Below are 19415 nucleotides of genomic sequence, written 5' to 3'. Positions count from 1 at the left end.
GACGTAGATAGAACCTAAAATGATAAAATAATAGACAAATATAAACACCTGCTAATTTAGTAACTTGTACTGTAAAATACACTTCATAGCCACTCCACACAAAGAACTGGACAGAAGGCACTGAATTTTACTCTAGACAAAAACATGACAAAATTGCACTTTTAACTACAGTAGATGATCAGGTGGAAAGCTTCCTGCATGGGTCCAGGAAGAACACCTAATTTTATTTGCTTTAAACATTTGTCCTTGGTTATGGCAAAATACATGCTTCATCACTATCTGTCTATCAGTAAATAAATATGCACAAATACTCCATTGTTCTCCTAAACTGTAGCAGGGGTTGTTGCTCCTGCTAGGAGTAGAATGGAGGAGCTTCCTTATACACATTCAGTGGAAGAAATAGAACTTAGTTCTTCCCCACCTGTTTGGCTTACTTTAACATATTGTGAATGTACCCTGTTTTAGAACACCTGGTCTCACAGTATGTACCACTGGGCATGAAGTTACATACATTGTGAAGAGAATTCATATGGTAATTAATTACTTAATGAGCATTTACACAATAGTGCCTTTGTAAAATAGTGACAAAAACAGTCAGCCTTGCAAACAAAATCTGTTTTCTTGAATTTCTGTTGCTTTACCTCTGAACATGGAAATCATTTCAATTTTCCATCAGAAGTTTTTCCCCTCTTTATTGACATAGTTTTTATACTCCTACACAACACTTTAACATTATAAAAGACTGATTAATGTCAATTCATACACTTAACCTTCACACACCCACTACACTTTCTAAGTGTGTATTTTAAGTCACAGTAACACTAACATCAAACACTGCCATAATTTTTCAAATTACTCTCAAGAAAAATTCAAACTCATTGTAATGGAAGTCTTTCATGAGTACAGATAACTGTAGAATTTTATCTAAATAAAGTCCTCATTTTGGATACCGAAACAGACATAAAAATAAGGAAAGACTGCCTTCAAACTGTTTTCTAGAGGTAGTGAGGCAGCTGTAATACCTGTCAGGCTTCCTACCTGATGAAATCCTGTCTGGACTGCGACCCTTACCATTTTTGGTACGACGTTTTGTCTGTCTTTATCTGGTTGTCAGCTTTAAGATGATAATAAAGTAACAATATTGTCTTGATTCATAAGACACATGTGCCTTTACAGTGTTGTGGCTTAAGGAATTAGACTCCTCATAAGAATTTGATTCAAGCTACTTTCTTCCTCAGATTGCTGCTGCCTGATCCCAATAGTGGGTCTGCAAAAGGCAACACAGATGGAGCTGAGAAAGGAAGTCAATCTAATACATTGTTAGGCAAGCATGAAAAATTACAAAAGGATGTTCTGCTAATAGGGGCAGGAAAATACAAATAAGATCCTCAGGGTGAAAGATCTGTTTCATTGACAAATAAATACCAGGCTTCTTAATATGGTTAGGTACCAATTCATTTGTTAGCCACAAGTGATGTTCCTAAAAGCACTAGCAAACTGCTGCCTAATCCTGTGGGTTCCTAAGAGTTTGGTGACATGCATGCATGACAGTGCCTCCACCATGGTGCCACTGCCTGAGTAATGAGCAGTCCAGAGCACCAAGTAAGCTCCAGAGTAAAGCTTCTCAAACAAGCTAGAGGCACTCCAACCTCACAAGGGTGGTCTGATCACGTTTATTCTAGAGGCAAGCCTGCAGAAGAGCGAGACACTGAGACAGGTGGTTATAGGTGTGCACCTCTCTCTGCTCCCCATGCCAGAATGACCAGAGTTGTAACACACTCAGTCCCAAAATACTTTCTACTTTTTTCAAAGTGCAGGCTGTAGTGGAAGAGACTGCTCAGAACAAACAGCATGTGCACTACAGTCATGGAAAGATACCCATACCCATGCACGCAACCCATACCCACTTTTTTGTCAGGAAATCTGAATGCCAGTATGAACTCCAGGAATGGTGTTCTGATTAACTCCTGAAAGATGGATGGCAACAAGTAAGACTTTACAGTTCGAAGACCCATGCTTGTATCCTGCAATTGCTGAACTTTAATTTGCATCCTTTGTCCCACTGGAGAGGAAAACAAGCCTTACTACACAGAAAAGATGTATGACTATTACTTACAAAATTCCTCAAGACTGAGAAAGTCTGCTGCTGTACTCAATTTCTCACTTTTCAGAGAAAAAAAGTAGGTCCAGGTCAAATCCAGATGCGCATGGAAAAAACTGCTGCAATAACCATTACAGACCTTTCTCCTGTTTCACCCTGAGCAGAAGGATCCCCTGGCTGGATCAGTTGAAGCAGCTCAAGACCTAGATGCCAATCAAAGACCTTTACCAAAGCTGCAATCTTCTCACTATTTTTCTTACAGAAGCAACCACAATGCCCCTTTTCTCCTCCTGCTGGCTTCTGACATCTATGGCAAACACCGCTTTATAAAAGCAAAAAGATATTCACTGTGCAAAATGCTCTTCAGTATTGCTGCTGCATGTTTCCCTCACAATCAAATGAAGATGACAGGAAAAACAGAACTATTTGCCCAAAAACTTCTTGTGTCAGAACTTAAATGTTGATGTAAGTCCGCCTACTTCTTTAGGAAATTTCCCCATTATTGGAAAATTCCCCGCTAGGGAAAATTCTCTATTGCTAACACAGGTTCACTGTAATTAGAGAGAGAAATTTTATGAAACATGTCATCTGACCAAAGCTATGTGTGAGCAACAGTCCTTGGAACACCAGCAGCAAGGAGTCCTTGATCTACACAAACTCAGAGTCCCTACAGTATTAATCTGAAGCGGTGCCAAACATCTGCTAACAATGACTGGAAATTTCTATACAACCTACTCGTGTCCACAGAGGTCATGAGTAGGAATAATGGGAAGAGCATTGCCTGTCTCTGGCAAGAACAGATACTCTCTCTCCAAGATTTCAGCATGGTGAAGGCCCCTTGCCTTGCCACTGCATAGTGCAAGAAAGGTTAAGCCTATGCATTAGCTTAGCAAAAAATACAGAATGTCTTTTTCTTGATTCTAGAAGTCATTCAAGAATACAGAAAAAACACCCAAGTATTAGAAGCCAAAGGATGTACTCACATTAACTTGTGGACCGTAGTGGGATAACCTGGTCAACAACTTTAAACATATGTTTCAGTATAAGTTCATCCACTTATGTTGGTTTTGTATATCTCAAAAAAGAGTTGAGATTCTCAGAAGAGTTAAAATACTGTGAAATGACTCCTTAAAAGTTTGCAGGAAGTATTTTCTTCCTTCCATTTGCCAGCCTACTCACAGTATCTGTCACGGAACCAAAAACACATAATAGACAAAACTGGTAAGAGTTAACCTTTTTACTTGATGTGTGGGAGGAACATGAAGACAGCAGTATATAAAATAGCTGAACATGACATTTAGGTTCTAATAACCTGAAACTACCTTAGGAGGTTGAGGGGGTGGATTTCCGCAATAGGTGAGACTGATGAAGGTTAAATTCCACTTGATTTCTTCTTGTGCTGAAAAACGGGTTTAGTAATATTTTCTCAGGGGAAAAAAAACCCAAAACCCATGCAACAAACAGAAACTGGAACAAATTTGTCAAATACTGCCTGTTGAGACCACCGAAGCCATTGATGTAGCTAGCTTTCAATGTCATGAATTCAGTTTCCTCGTTCTGCTTGCCGTGAGGTCACAGGGGTGCTTCTTCCACATAATTAGTAGCAAAGAGAAGACCAGGATAGGCTTGCTTTTGTTTGCTTTTTGTTTGTTTAGAGATACATATATACATGCGCATCCATATATACACACGCACGTTTTACAGCGTAGTGACATCCGGCGGTTGGTAGGTTTCTGTTTGTTCGTTTGACCTCTGTTCTGCAGCAGGTTTTACAGACAAATCTCTCACTCTCGCCTGCCCCTGAGTTCCCCTAAGCAAGACACGCGACCGGGGCAGCTTCCGAGAGAAGGCACCCGGGAAGGTCCCGGCAGCGGCCTGTCCCACGAACGCGCCACGGCAGCGCCACGCCGGATCACCTGCTGCCGGCGGCGCCGCGCCCCGCGCCGCCACGAGCTCCGGGAGCCACCGCCTCCTGCTGGCCGGCCGCAGAACACCCGCTCCGCCAGCAGACCCTCCCGGCCGACCCCCAGCCCAGCTCCACCCTACCTGGCAGACCCTCGGGGCGCTGCGGGCCGCCTCCCCCAGCCACTCGGACTCTGCGGAGCGGGGTCGCCCTACCCCAGCTCGGCCCGGTTGGACCCGGTGCATTGGGCCCAGGGCCGGGCCGGGCTGGGCCGGGCCTTCCCCGCCCGCCCCCGCTACGGGTTCGTCGGCGGAGGCAGGGCCGGGAAGCCCTCCCGGCCGCGGCCCGCCGCGGAAGCCCGGCCAGAAAAGCCCCGGCGCCGCGCTCCCAGCCCCGCCTTTCCCCGCGCCTCGACCGGGGCAGGCGCGGCAGCGCGCCCGGGCGAGCTTTCCATTCCCGAAAGCCGGGCGCTCTCGGGAAACGAGAGCGAAAGCGGACATCACCGCCGCTCTCCCTGGCTTTCCTTCTCAGGAACGGGGGGGCACGGCGGGAGCGGCACGGCGCATCGCCCAGGCGGCGTGGCTGTTTGCTTTTGGTTTTGCGGTTTTTTTCTTTCTCAACAGGAAACGCTGTTTCATGGTGAAATGATCTCCTTCACTTCCCAGACGGATGGCTTTGCATGATGAAATCTATTTAGGTGGAGGAAGACTGGTGTCAAAGGACTGGAAATCTGGCTGATTATGCAGCAGCCGGGAGAGCGGTAAAATCCAGGAGCTATGTGCTGGTTCTCCACAAAGCAGCAACCCCGCTTTATTTAAATGTCGCCGTTCCCTGTCACTTAAAGATCCTGCTGAGGGATAAAACTCCGATTCAATAACCTGACAATACAATCTGATAATACTGTGTGGTATACAGTTTCTTTGCTGTGATAATGTTTCTTATGTTATGAAATGTAACTCTGACAAGATCTCTGCCATAACTTTCTCAAAAGAAAGCAACCCCAAAATAAGAATATTACTCAGGACATTAATCTACCAAAGAATCATTGTGAGAATGGTTTAATAGTGCATACATTTACAGGGTGAAATATAAAGCAAATTCAAAGCTGTAACTCAGGGCAGAGATGCTTATGGAAGGAGGGGAAAAGCACCCAGACCCCTATGCTCTCTGTGCCATGAGTATCAGGTACTGCCACCTGCAATACGTAGTTGATGTTTTTATGGGCCATAAGCCAGCAGGTGGTTGGGAAGCCAGCGGGATCTTTACCTGGAAGCCACCAGATTTTCTGGTGATGCATCACACTGCTGTGGAGATGCTTGGCAAAGATTGGTTTCACTGACTGACTTCGGTCCAAATCTTCTGAAACCATATAATATGAGCCTCTCAGAAAGGAAGATGTGGAATGTTAGGTTATGTGATAAAAGCTGCTCTGCACGCCCACAGAGAGGCAATGGTCGGGGGGGGACCCAAATAACACTCTGTCCCTGCTGCTCCCAGGCCCACCACAGGAGCTACGAGCCCATAAGGGACCCATCTCCACAAGCACAGAGGAACAGAGTGGCCCAAAGGAAGGTGGGAAGCCAAATAAAAGACACAGAGGAAGGGACACCCTGCCTGGGTGAGCCAACACCACAGCACCTTTCAGACCAAGGGAGCTGCTGCCTGGAGGTGTGCTGTGGGACACACGATGGGATGCAGGGGATGAGCATTGTGGTGTTGCACGGGGCTTATTATTGGATGCCTAGGGGAGGAACCAAAGGTGGGAAAAGTGATTTTGGGAGGAACAACTGTGAGGACCAGTTCCATATGAGTAGTTGCTGGTTGATGCACTTGTCTGGCCATGCCCTGAGCCCAGTTAGTGCAGTCTGTCCTCTTTTCTTGTTAAATTGCTTTCTGACTCTCTTAATGGCAGAGGGACTCTTTATTCAGGGTGCGTGTGTGTGCGTATATGGGGGTCTGAGTGCCAGCAACTGGAGTCAGACCATGGGTTGGAGGACACACATGTCCCATGGTACAGCAGACTAGAGACTGGAGTGAGTGGACTTCAGTGCCAGCGGCTGGAGCGAAACCTTGGCCATAGGGGCCCCTGTGTCTGCCGTGGCAGAGCTGGACTGGGACCATGGGCTGGAGGATGCCTGTGCCTGGGTGCTGGCAGTCGGGGATGCCTGAATGACACCAAGTGCCAGCCCCTGGGGTAGGACAGGGGAACAAAGGCCCACGTTCCCTGGGTGCAAAACCTGGAGCAAGGTGGCGGGGGGCAAAGATTCAGCAGGATGAGCTGGCAGTACATGCAGCAGCCTGGGAGGCAGGGGGTGAGTATCTCTGAAGGCAAGATCACAGGTGGGGCTGGGACCCTATCAGAGGGACCAAGGGAGTCCCAGACAGCTGCTGGAGAGACCATGGGGTCTGGGGAGTCTCTAGGGGAGAGCCCCACTGGGGCTGTGGATGTGTATGTCTCCAAGGGAAAGACCATGGTGGGTTGGTACTGGGGGAGCAGCGGAGTCCTGGCTGGCTCTAGGTGGAGGTGTCAGTGAGGGGAGTGGTGTTTATGCATGCTAAGGAGGTGTCAGTACCAGCAACTGGAGAGGGGCTGCAGACCTCATGAGCTCACATGTCTAGATGCTAGACCAGGAGCCTGGGATCCAGGGACAGCTCGTGGGCAGACTGACAGCTGCGGGAGGAATCCACCTTGTACGTATGTATATATTCCCACCAGTGGGCCTCTGTCCTGCTCAGCCAGAGAGAGGAACAGGATGAAGGTGTGGATGCTGTTTGTGCAAGTTCTCCATGTGTCTGCCTGTGTCATCTGTGTGGCTGGGTGTGTGTGTATGGATGTATATAATGTGGTATATATATGAGTTCTGTGTGCACAAGCCTACTGGGAATACATGCACAGCTTATACTGGTTGGACCTGTGGGCATGGGGCTGAGATAGCCTCATGTCTTCTGGGCTGTCAGGTCTGCCTGATTCCCCTGACGTGCAGAACTGCTCCTTGCAGTCGGAATCACAGCACCAACAACTATTATTCCCATTCTCTGTGTGCTGGATACCTTTCAAAACAAAAGACATGGAGCTACATTTGGAATGCAATAGCTGGGACACTTTACTGTATTCTGCTATATGCTCTGAACAACGCTTTGCACTTACCTGCAAACTGACTACTGAATTTACACCCACAAAACTACTAATTGTGGTTGAAAATTATATATTATTTTCTGTACAGAAATTCATCTTTCCACCTCTCTTGTTGGCCTACTGACTTAATGATTGATCTCTACCCCAACCTTAATACACACCCTGTTCTGATATTGGTGTATAGTTTCAGTTGCACTTTATTGCTGAATCTCACATTAGAGACAAGCCTGAATTTTTAGAATGCATGAGTTGCTGAAACTAATTCCATTTTCCATATGGAAATGGAATATGAAAACAATATATATAAAACTAAGAATTTTTTGCTATCATACCAAGCCTGCATTTGTCTACACTACAGCATTATGTTAGTCATAAAATCATAGTGGTACTATACAAAGATAACAAAAATAAAACAAGCTAGCTGTAGAAAACTGATCAATTAGTGAAATTGCTGCCAGAGAAGCCAAATAACACCAAGCTGCAGGCAGGTCAGGAAAAGTTTAGATAGAGCCAGCCTGAAAAACCTCAGCCCCGAGGCCTTGCAAATTCAGTACAAAGCTTATGGCCTGGTACTAGGAATGGCGATATAGTATCACCGGGCTAGGTGATAACAACAGTTCCCTGGGACTACAGGAAATAGTTGTAGTTACAGTTTATTGTAGCATACCTAGCATAAGTAGTTTAGGTATGAGTCACATTTGGTATTCAATATGCAGTGTTACATGTGTAAAATCTTTTTGTGCATCTAAAGGCTGCAGGTCGCACAGAAGGTCAGTGAATCAAGTTAACAAGCTTCACAAAGCTGCCTTCATCACCAGAAGAGCTAAAAGGTGAAGCCAACAAATATTGCCTAGAACATCTGGTTCTCTGGAAATCCTTCTGATATCCACAAGGAATGCTGTAGAGGGTAACCAGCGCCCACTGTGATACAAGCAACAGCATGTTTGTTGCTTGTACAAACTCCATAATGATAACCCAGAAGTGTTAGGGAACCTCTCTAATGGTACCAAGCATGATCAGATACTGAAGCGCTCTGTTAGATTAACAAAATGTGACCACCCAAGAAGGACAGTACAAACAAAAAAATGAAATGTTAAACACTTCTCTATTCTGCAGTTTCTTACAGTGAAAAAAAAGCTTTCTAGTAAACACTAAATCACGTCCCACTAGAAAGGAAGAAGAGAATCAGATCATGGGAGTGGGTATCACCTGGTTAGCATTTACAGCACTTGTGATGCAAGAATCCTTTTCCAAATGGAAAAACGAAATGGGTGGGAGTGTTGATCTGTTGGAGGGTAGGAGGGCTCTGCAGAAGGATCTGGACAGGCTGGATCGATGGGCAGAGGTCAACTGTATGAGGTTTAATAAGGCCAAGTGCCGGGTCCTGCACTTGGGTCACAATAACCCCATACAACGCTCCAGGCTTGGGGAGGAGTGGCTGGAGAGCAGCCCGGCGGAAAGGGACCTGGGGGTGCTGGTTGACAGCCGGCTGAATAAGAGCCGGCAGTGTGCCCAGGTGACCAAGAAGGCCAACAGCGTCCTGGCCTGTATCAGAAATAGTGTGGCCAGCAGGAGTAGGGAAGTGATCGTGCCCCTGTACTCGGCACTGGTGAGGCCGCACCTCGAATCCTGTGTTCAGTTTTGGGCCCCTCACTACAAGAAGGATGTTGAGGTGCTGGAGCGTGTCCAGAGAAGGGCAACAAAGCTGGTGAGGGGTCTGGAGCACAAGTCTTATGAGGAACGGCTGAGGGAATGAACTGGGGTTGTTTAGTCTGGAGAAGAGGAGGCTGAGGGGAGACCTTATCGCTCTCTACAACTACCTGAAAGGGGGTTGTGGTGAGGTGGGTGTTGGTCTCTTCTCCCAAGTAACTAGTGATAGGACAAGAGGAAATGGCCTCAAGTTGCGCCAGGGGAGGTTTAGATTGGATATTAGGAAAAATTTCTTCACCGAGAGAGTGGTCAAGCATTGGAACAGGCTGCCCAGGGAGATGGTGGAGTCACCATCTCTGGAAGTGTTCAAAAAATGTGTGGATGTGGCGCTTCAGGACATGGTTTAGGGGACAAGGTGGCGCTGGATTAATGGTTGGACTTGATGATCTTGAAGGTCCTTTCCAACCTTAGTGATTCTGTGAGCAAATATGAGCTGAGCAGTCATTATCCCTGGGAATTATTAAGCAGCAGCATATCTCTCTAGTAATTTCTTCACTTTAAAGTCACAGTGTGAAACAAATCTATTCTACTTGTTGTTACCCAGTGGGTTCCTCTCCAGCTGAAGACTTCACCATCCAAAATTAACAATGGCTTTTGGATTTTGATTTTTAAAAAAACAGGAATTTGGTGGGTAGGAATCAAAAATACCCATCCAATTTTTTCCTTGGAATTCATAAGAGAGGCACATTGGTCATGGGAACCAGTGCCAGATATGAAGGTAACCGGTAAAACTAATTCAGCTAATATCGATAAGCTTTAAATTGTTGAGTAATAAATATGTGTGGCGGACCAATATGCAGTTTCCGTCTTAAACATTTCACAGTTCCAAGGAACTCACACCTTTTTTTTGGTACAAAAGCTTGAACATGCCTCGATAGGGGGTGGACCCCAGAAAAGACCAAGATAAGGTGCCGTTGCCTGATTGAATCAGCCTGCACAATGACCGGGAGGAGACACCAAGAGGTGCCATTGCCTGATTGAATACCGGGAGGAGACACCAAGGCCTGCAGAGGTACCATTGCCTGATTGAACCAGCCTGTTGCATATGCATGCAGCCTGTTGTATATGCATGCAGACGGAGATTGTGGGACTCGGACTGTATAAAAAGGACACCATCAGAAGTAAAAAGGGGGACCCCCACCACCAAGGAGCATCAAGAGGACCAACAGGACGCCGCTGGATCCACGGGTGGTGATATCTTCTTTGCTGTCTTTCTCTCTCTCTCTCTCTCTCTCTTTTTTTTTTCTCTCTCTCTCCTCTCTTTGTTGAAGCGTAAAAGATGTGCTGTAGGGGACTTGTTTGTTTTGTTGAATTACTTAGTTAGAGTAGTTGCCATTGAGTCATTTATGTAACCTCATGCCTTGCATTTTGTATTATTAAATTGTTAAATTGGTTGGCTGGTGTCGTTTCACTTTAATTCAGTCCAGGGGGATCACTTGGTCGTTGGTCTCACGGGGAAGGAGGTCGTCCTAAATGACTCCTTTCGGGCCGCGACAACATGACATTTGTAAATGGCAAATTTACTTATATAGTTATGTAATGTACATAAAAATAAAGCTACAAAACAGCCACAAAAACAGACAAAACAGTTGTAACCAAGGTGGTAGGGAATTAAAATAAAATAGGGTTAGAAAATAGGTTTATGAATTTGTAGCAAGTTGTAACTATAAGAACATTATGCGCCAGCAATGCTGCTCGAGAACCCACCTAACCCTTCCCATCTTGATTTAATTATCAAGGAGTTAAGTGTAACATTGTGATCATGGTATTATGTTTTGTTCTAATAACAAGTAGTCAGAAAGAAGGAACACCTTGGTCAGTTCTACGGTCCGGTGGGTAGGTAATTATTCATTCTATAGTCTTGTCTTAAAACAAAGGACTATGGGGCGAATGATTGCATATTGGACCGATAGCCCGTGAAGATGTATTTAGTGTTGCCAAGTTTAAATGAACTTAGAGGGAAAGGTGATTCCGGCAGGGGGAGATCGCGACCACCGACTCAGAGACCACCCACTCAAGAAACCCTCCGACTCAAAAGATTAAGGAAGTAAAATCCCAAGAAAGTATAGTGAGCATGCGTGGTCATTTACATGGTAGGCGAGGAATACTTAACCAATCATTGTATGGACACTTGATGAGTATGTATTAATCTTGCCTATAAATGTTTGATTTTTGAACTGATCGAGCAAACACGATTTAGGAGGAGCTATCCCCCGTGTTCCCGGCGCCGTGAATAAAGAATGCCTGCCTTTTAACTCTACATTGGTGTTACGAGGTTTATTCCCGATTTCGGTGACACAGTCACAAACCAGTCTGAGAAGTCTCTTTCCAGAAAGAACAACAAATGAGTACAAAAATGTTCCTAGATTGAAGAGGAAGCTTCTAGTTTAAGAGCAACTTTACTAAGCTGATAAATGCTTTAGTTAACTAAGAGGATTAGATAATATTGGGACTTCCCTTATTGGAAACAAAAAATGCTGTGTCAAAGCTAAAGGTTTATATTTACTCTGTGTACATGCTTGGATTTTTAAAGTTCACTTATCTATATATATTCACACACCTCCTTTTTTCAAAAGTCAACTAGTAAGAGGAAAACAAAACCCAAAACTCTTCAAGGATGTAATAATTTTTTGTCATTAACATAAGATTGTAAAAATCACAATTTTTTGCAGAACACTCAAAATAAAAATAAGCAATTGTCACAAGTTAAATTATTATGGGGTTAAAAAAGTCTTACAGTCATTCATGTTTACAGTCAGTACAATTCTAGTATACTCAGATAAACACGCTATGGTAAAACAGGGAAATCTGTTTGCTAAAACTAAGAACTCAGGGCACTGATTTTTATCTCTTTCAAACTATTTAACTATTTTGATCCAGCAGCTTTAAAGTTATGAGGTATTAAATAAGCATTGCTGTTCCATTTTGGAACATGTTGATATATTTTGGAATTCAATTTTGTAGATAGTTTTTCCAGTTCAGTCAGGCAGACTGATACAGATGTAACCTCCTTTCCAAATATTAATTCTACAGGCTATCTCTAGCATGATTTGCTTCCTTCTTAATCTGGATTATGAAGCTGAAGTGGATAATTAATTGTTTTACTCCACAGTCATTATGGTAAGATTCAAACTGATTCATCCAAGTGCACTACATATGAAGATAAGAGAAAAGAATGCTTGCTTTCTTTCAAACATTTCTTCTGTTTTTTATATGTTTCTTTTCTTTCTCGTCATGTAAAAATCATCTTTAACTTATCCAGTAAACATCTGCATAGGCACAAGTTATAATTATTTCCATTTTTAAGTTACTTAATTTTTTTGGTTAAGTATCACAATCAAAATTTGTAACATTTAATTATTTTTGGGCCAACAATTTGTGGAAAAAAAAATCTTATCATTTAAATCTTTTTAAAAAGATAGCAAGAACGAAAGAGACATGACTGCCTGGCTAATGGCTGCCAGTTTTGCATTACTACAAAATATCTTTATGACTGCATGTGGGTCTTCTGCAATGGCAGCAATCCCTATAGCTTTCTGGACTAATGGAACACTGCCTGCTTTCAGAAATGCCAACAATCCAACAGCACCATGCAGTATGTGATGTTGTCTGATTTTTTTCTGTGGACTCCATATCACAACCTGACAGATTGGTGGTCAACAGGCCATAGCCTAGAGTACTGGAACAAAAGCCTGTGTCTAAGGTTTTATACTGCTGTACTCCACAGGACAATAGTTCCCAGCTGATGATGTGCCAGCACATCATGAATAAGACACTGTGCTGAAGTAGACTTTGCAGCACCACTTAACCCAGCTCTTGTTCTTCATTATGCACTTGAAAGGCAGTGGTAGCAAGGCACTGATGGAGGAGTAACACAGGTATCAATCAGCCAAGTAGGACAGAGACTCTGGATTTGATCATGGCTCTTAAGTGGTGTTTCTGATTTCCTGTGACAGTCACTGGAATGAAGAGCAGCAATATGGCTGGGGGCATGGGAACTGGAACAGGACAGGCAATGTCCCCAGTGTGGTGCCGTGAATATTCACAGCGTCAGTGAAATCATACTGTTCAGCTTGTGCCTGAAGCAGCAAGCATGTCTCAGCAAGGAGAGGCAAGAGCTGCAGCCCCTCTTGCAGATGGGCACCTCCACTGTGTCTGCAGTCTGAGGCAGCTCAAACCTGCCTCCCCTCCAAATGCATAAACCATGGTGGCTCTTTATGCCCTATGTGGCACTATCCTCCATTCTGTCTGCTACTTCTCAAATCCTTAAGCCTTTCTTCAGAAACTAGCCCCACTTCCCTAGCAACCAGCCACAGTTTCCCCTCCTGTTCTCTACTCTTATATAATTGAAATCTGCTGCCCCATCTTAACATCCCCATGTTAACCCTTCCACAGAAGCCAGACTTCTGTAACACAGAGATCTACCAGAGGTGCAATAGAGGTTTACTGCACTCTGAAATACCTTTCTGCTCAAGAAAAGAAGAAATTTGGATGAACCAAAATGGTTTGCTTGGCTGCAAGGGGCTCAGTGGGTGGGGGTGGATGATGTCTTTGGTAACCTGCTTTGAAGGAAGGTTACATTCTCTCAAATTTACCAGTGAGAGGCCCATCAAGCACAATTTTCTCCGATGAAGCCTAATTGAAGAAATACCGGTCAGCGGCTGCCAGTGCAGTACTGCCATCCTGCGCGGAGCTGGAGTATAGCGGGAAATGTCTCCCCTGGACTTGTGCTGCACCAGTAGCAGGGAAGAGCTCAGGGAGTTGCGTGCCACCTGGGCATCCATCACACAAGCTACTACTCCAACGCGCGTGGAGGAGGGATTCTTCTACGCACGGCTGGACAGGTCTGTTAGCAGTGCGTAATTTCATCTATTAGTAATAATTTTTTTCTCTCCTCTGCCTTCTCACTCTCTGATCCTTTCCTACAGCATTTCTCCCTCCCTCCTTTTCAGTATGCCACCACTTATTAATTTTTTCAGTTCTTTCCCAGGGAAAGAACTGAAACAACTATATAAGAAACGGAAACTATTACATAAGAACAATGGACATTATGCTAATGTCCATTTTTTGTAACATTTTACCCAAACACCCATCACTCATGTCTCTAACAGACTCCCACGTATCCTTCCACAAAACCTTACTACCTTCTTAGATTGCAAGCAATTAGAATTAAGTACACATAGTCCAATGCATCCTCCAGTTCCTTGCACAGGATCATTTGGTGAGTCAGCTTCCCCATTGCCTCTCCCTCGGTTTTTGCTGTCATTCACTGTATCTTTATGACAGAGAATGTTTTGATTCTAGATACAACCTTATGTACATATTAAACCCCAGAGTAGTTTGCCAGAACAGGGCTTTTCAATGTTCCTTTCCTATGACTGGCAGCTAATTATTTTAGATAAACCAAGACTTATGCCAGGCTTTTTGTTCAAGTGAGCAACATAATACCCTCAGTAAAACTATTAACTGTGGGCAAAACCCTTGCTTTCAAAGGCATATGCAGTACCTTGGGCCAGATGCCTTCATCCTTGCAAGTGCTTACACCTATAAGCAGTTAAATCAACACTTACTCTACACTGTAAATTGACAGTAAAAGTTAGACATGGACCAGTCTGTCAAACCTCTGGAGCTGATAATACATCCTACCATTTTTTTTTTAAATTTGTATCTCCTTACAAACTGAAACTATGTGTGGTCAAGAGATTAAATACCTTTAAAAGTCACAGGCGTTTTCAAAATAACACACACAAATCAAGTTCTTGGAAAGCCGTGAAGTAAAAATGTTAAGCAATTTTCCATAACAGAAAAAAAAAGTTTTTTCCTTACTTTTCTCCTATTTTTGCTGTGCCATTAAAAAAAGGGGAAGGAGGAAAAATGGGAAGATAGCTGTCATTGGAGACATTTTTTTCAAAAACACCTTTGCAAAAACATATGCATTTAGAAAATTAATTAACAACAGGAATCACTTGCAGATCAAGACATTAGCAGATATGAGTACTTCAAAATGACACCCACTACATCTGAATCTTGAACTAGAAGACTCTGGAAAAAAGATGATTAATTCTTGTTGCAAGGTGAGATGTCAAGTTCCACTATGAGATTGTGTTTAAGGTGTCGTATATTCTCACAGACTGGTGTTGGAAACTTTAATGAGATACTCCTTAGTGCAAAAGAATCCTGGGAATCCTAGCCAATATTTGTATCACCATTTAAAAAGTCAACCAACAGAGCATAATTTTTGTTTCAACACTTTTTTAATTATGAGAATTTAATTTCTTTGCATTTCAAAGTCAGACTGTAATTATGGATGATGATGCCATGAAAACATTCTGACACATGATGAAAGGCAAAGGAAGACAAGAAGCCTACGTGTCAAAGGCATTTAATTTCTTTCTTTGCTAATTTATACTTAGTACCTGGTTGCATCATGCCCGAGTTGTGAACCTGCCAGGGCCTGTATACACATTTAACGTGGAGAACAGTTCCCGGAAGTTTCTTGGGATAGTTCCTATAGAGAAAAAAACCCCACAACAAAAACCAAAAAGCAGAAGAATGGCATGCAGCCCACCGCAGGACTGGCTCTTTCCATCCAGCACATTTTTAATACCCACCCAAGCTGCAAGAACCAGCATTAAACCCATCGCTTCTTCACACATTCACGCTCTGAAGTTGCCTGTAATATCATTTCAATGCCATGATACTCCTCGGTTAAAAACATATGTGGTACCAGTCCCACTTGAATGGAACTGCTTTTTTTGGTTTTTTTTCAGAATGCTGGAGGATTTAGGATGCTTACTTATAATCAACTCAAAAAGATTTAAAAAAAACAGCAGTGTAAGCCGTTTACAGAAGCCAAAGGCCCAGGCGCGTACAGCAGGTTTCAAATGGCGGGTGGAGGCCGCCCTCCCTCCGTCCCTCAGGGGGCATCCGTGCACCGCGCCCTGCCCTAGCGCGAGGGCCGCTAACGGCACCGGGCGAGGGGGCGACCTGACGCGCCGCCGGCCCTTAAAACCCCGCCCGGCTCCGCCGCCGCCCAATCGCCGGCCGCAGCCGTTGCCATCTGCCCGTGGCCGATCGGCGCCTTTCCCCAAGCCGAGGGGAGTTGAGATGAGCTGAGGCGGGGTGCAGCCGCGCCGGTGGCTTCCGTCAGGCTGCCGGGAGCGGGGCGGGGGCCGCGCGCTGGCAGGGAGGCGGGCGCAGGCCCGTCGGGCGCGAAGGGGAGTCCCGCGGACTGCCCGCCACCCGCGCCCCGGGGCGGGCTCCTCCCGGGGGCGGGCGAGGCCGAGGAGAGCCTCCCGCGGTACTGCCCGCGCTTGCCGCCGCGCCGGCCTCACCTGACTCGTCTCTTCTGCGCTCCAAGGCGCGGTGGGTTTCGTGCTCTCGAAGACCGTGAATGACAGCCTGAAGCTCAGTACGGGTTTATGCTCATGAGCGCACAGCTCCAGGTAACGCATAGGCCGGCGGCGGTGTGGAGGAAGGTCCCCCGCGGCCCGCTGTCGGCACAGAGCTGGGCTTGTGGCTTCCCCTGCTGAGGTTTGCTCTCCTCCCAGGGCTGAAGGTGCTCCATGTACACACTCTGCCAGGTCCGGTGTGGTCATCTAACACAGCAGGGTCGGATGGGTAAAGCACCTATTCTCATGATCTAACAGCTCCCCTAGAAGTCTGTGTTAACAAGTTACAGAGGTGGAAACTGTGCTTATGGTAGCCAGACTCCAAAAATACACTTTTGGAAACTTGCCTTGAACAGTCCCCTAAAGCACAACTGAGCTGCTCTGGTGTTAAGCAATTGAAAAAGGTGAAACAGTGGGAGCATAGTAACTAAGACATGGATAATATTCTTTTAAAATATATGAGTTAAGCATGTTTTGACTCTTCCACTATACAAAATCTTTTAAACAGCTCTTTCTTCAGGTTCGGTTGGGTAACTGCAGTTATTCCACATTACTAGGAAGGCACTACACAGCTATTAATTGTTCTAGAAACCTCAGACTAAATAGGGCATAGGGATTTGTTTATTCCCTCTCATAGAATAATAAAATAGCATTAGAGAAAGAGAAGGAAAACGAGTTGGACTAAGGTTCAGAATGTTGTGCTGAACAGAACTTCTAGTGTAACACTAGTTACAGCTTTCTGATTTGTTGTTGGGTATCTTAAGTTCTGTAACTTGTTTATGCAATCCTAGAGAGCAATCTGAAGGACTTAGCTGTAGTTTGTCCCTTTAGTTTTCTGTTTAAATGGAAACAGATAAATTGAAAACATTCAATGTAGCGATGGATAAACTTCCCGTTTATTAAATTACCAGTAGATGGCATATTCTACTTTTCAAAAGCAGCATGCAGAGAGTCGGTTTTACAGGATCTCCTGTAAACTGAACTCTGGAGGTGACCCTGGAAATGTGGCTAGGAAGGAGAAAGATACCGTAAGGAAAGATGATATAATAAAGTACTGGATAGCTCTTAACTGTTTAAAGAAAATAAACCTTTTGCAAGGTTTGTAAACACCGTTTTCTGTCTGTGCTGGATTATTATCTGTTCCTCAGGTGGAACCACATGTTCTGTGCACAAACAATTTTTTTTCCCTATACAGAGGAGCTCCTCCCACCCCCAAATTTTTTGGAAATCCAAATGATGCGAAGGTTTTCAGTTTGAGAGAATGCTGATGAAGTTATAGTGGAGGCTTGCTTTATGATCTGCTTCTCCACTGTGCAAATGAAAGACACGAGTTGAGGAAACAGCTTGAGTTCAGGCTAGCATGTGTAGAGTGCTGTGGTCTTTGAACGACAGTCTTTGGCCTTTTGACTCCAGACACTGAACAACTCTAGTTCTAGCCCAAATGTGCAGACTAATGTAAAAAATAAACTTTTTCAAGGACGGTTACAAAAAAGCCATTTCAAGATTGCATACAAAATTTTTGCAAGTTGCGCATTAAGAACTCTCCCTTTGTTGTATTTCTTCTTTTTGACAATAGTAATAGTCAACATGATAGATTTCTTTCTGACACTACAAATGCCTGATAAGATCTGATTTGTACTATGTTTGCAGACATACTGGCCATGTTAGAAAGCCTGCAACTTTTAAAAAGGCATAAAGGGGTCAGTTTAGCCAGGCGCAAAAGATGCGGTGGGGGCAAAGAGAGGACTAAATTTTGTATCATAAGGGGATGGAAGAAAATAGCTCTGCTCTGATCTTAGGGAGAGTATAGGGAAGAGCAAAATACTGCCAGTTGTCTTTCCCATATATGACTAAAACCTGTGATGTGTCTGGAGTCTAGTGTTAGACACACTACTTTCAGGCTATTGGTGGAAAATAGTATAGCCTGATTTATTTATTTTTAGACAGAAATTGTAACTAGAAATATGTGGAGGAGTTAAGCCATGCTAGGACCAGAATGAAATAACTTAACTTAGAGCATTAGATATTCTTTTACAGTGAAATACTGGGATTTGGGTGCTATCAGTTCTCCCATCTTTCTCCGAAAACCATCATATTTATTAATAAAATAGAAGCTTGCACTTCAAGCAATATGCTGTGTTTGCTATGAGACATTCAGAAATGCTGATTTGTTTTAAACATAAATCTATCCCAAAACAACATCTGTGTCGAAACCTCTTGGAGCTTTTTGTAGCCTCTGAATGTACTTTGGAGTGCCTCATTACAATGTTGAGAAAGTAGGGTGCTATTGTGACTCCAAGCCAATTTTCATGGTTCAAGAAGTCATCAAAATTGTTTCTCCTAGAATGCCTTCCCTACTAGCAATGATGGTGTGATACTGCTCAGAAATGAACTAGTAAATCTTTAGGTTGACCTGAAACAAAACACAGAATATGTTGGTGACACAGTCAGAGTCTGTGAAGGCTTCTCCTGTTCCTTGTAGATGAGGAGGACTCATAAAGCTGTTGTGAGCTGTTTGGAACAGAATTTTTGTGCTCTCAGTTTCCACAACAGAATACGTTTCTCTTTAAGCAAAAAAAATGAGGTATATGTTCTGCTCTGAATGGAGAGAAGATACTGAAGCTGTCCAGTCATTGACTAACCCTCTGTGGAGGACTGTAGGTTGGAAGGAGAGGATTGCAAAAATAGGAAGGCGAGTAACATGACAGAAGTTGATAAAGACCCCTCCAAATCACAAGCCTTGGTGCATGTGAAAGTTTGGTCAATTTTAGAGTCGCTCTGATGTGTGCTGGACACCCAAACCAGCTCAACTACTTCAGAAACAGAAAATGTTAAAAGATGTTGTAAAGTTGTGTGCATGTTTTTTTTTCTTTACACCCTTCTTGGCATAACTCTGAAGAGAAGGGATTGTGGCCTTGTAAATTCTGTCATAATGCTTTTGGGAAGAAGAATAAAAACTCAGCTGTCAGTTTGCCTTGATGTTGAAGGACTTACTAGTTGTTTGTATTGTCTTGTTATGATTCCAGAATGAAATACCAGTCTGTATCAAGTGGAGACTGTTTATGATAGAAGTTTGTTGAGGCTTCATTTTTATCATGAGCCTGTTCCTTAAAGTAAAGTTTAACTTGCAGAATTTGTTCCAAACACTTAATATATCAGATCTGCAGCTCAAGG

General features: G+C 44.0%; 1 protein-coding gene across 1 annotated transcript in view; it reads left to right on the top strand.

Moving 5' to 3' along the window:
- Positions 1-13560: 13560 nt before the first annotated feature.
- PLGRKT (plasminogen receptor with a C-terminal lysine) overlaps positions 13561-19415 on the top strand; it is a gene marked incomplete at its 5' end in the record, with an annotated part of 29879 nt that continues 24024 nt past the window's right edge. The window contains 4 exon segments of the mRNA XM_082013288.1: positions 13561-13694; positions 15621-15916; positions 16211-16255; positions 16258-16295. Coding sequence (XP_081869414.1) covers positions 13561-13694; positions 15621-15916; positions 16211-16255; positions 16258-16295 — 513 coding nt within the window.

This window comes from Phaethon aethereus (genome assembly GCF_964289735.1).
Source record: "Phaethon aethereus genome assembly, chromosome: Z".
NCBI lineage: Eukaryota > Metazoa > Chordata > Aves > Phaethontiformes > Phaethontidae > Phaethon > Phaethon aethereus.
Note: the sequence above shows the minus strand (reverse complement) of the source record. Positions and strands in the feature narration are given on the sequence as shown.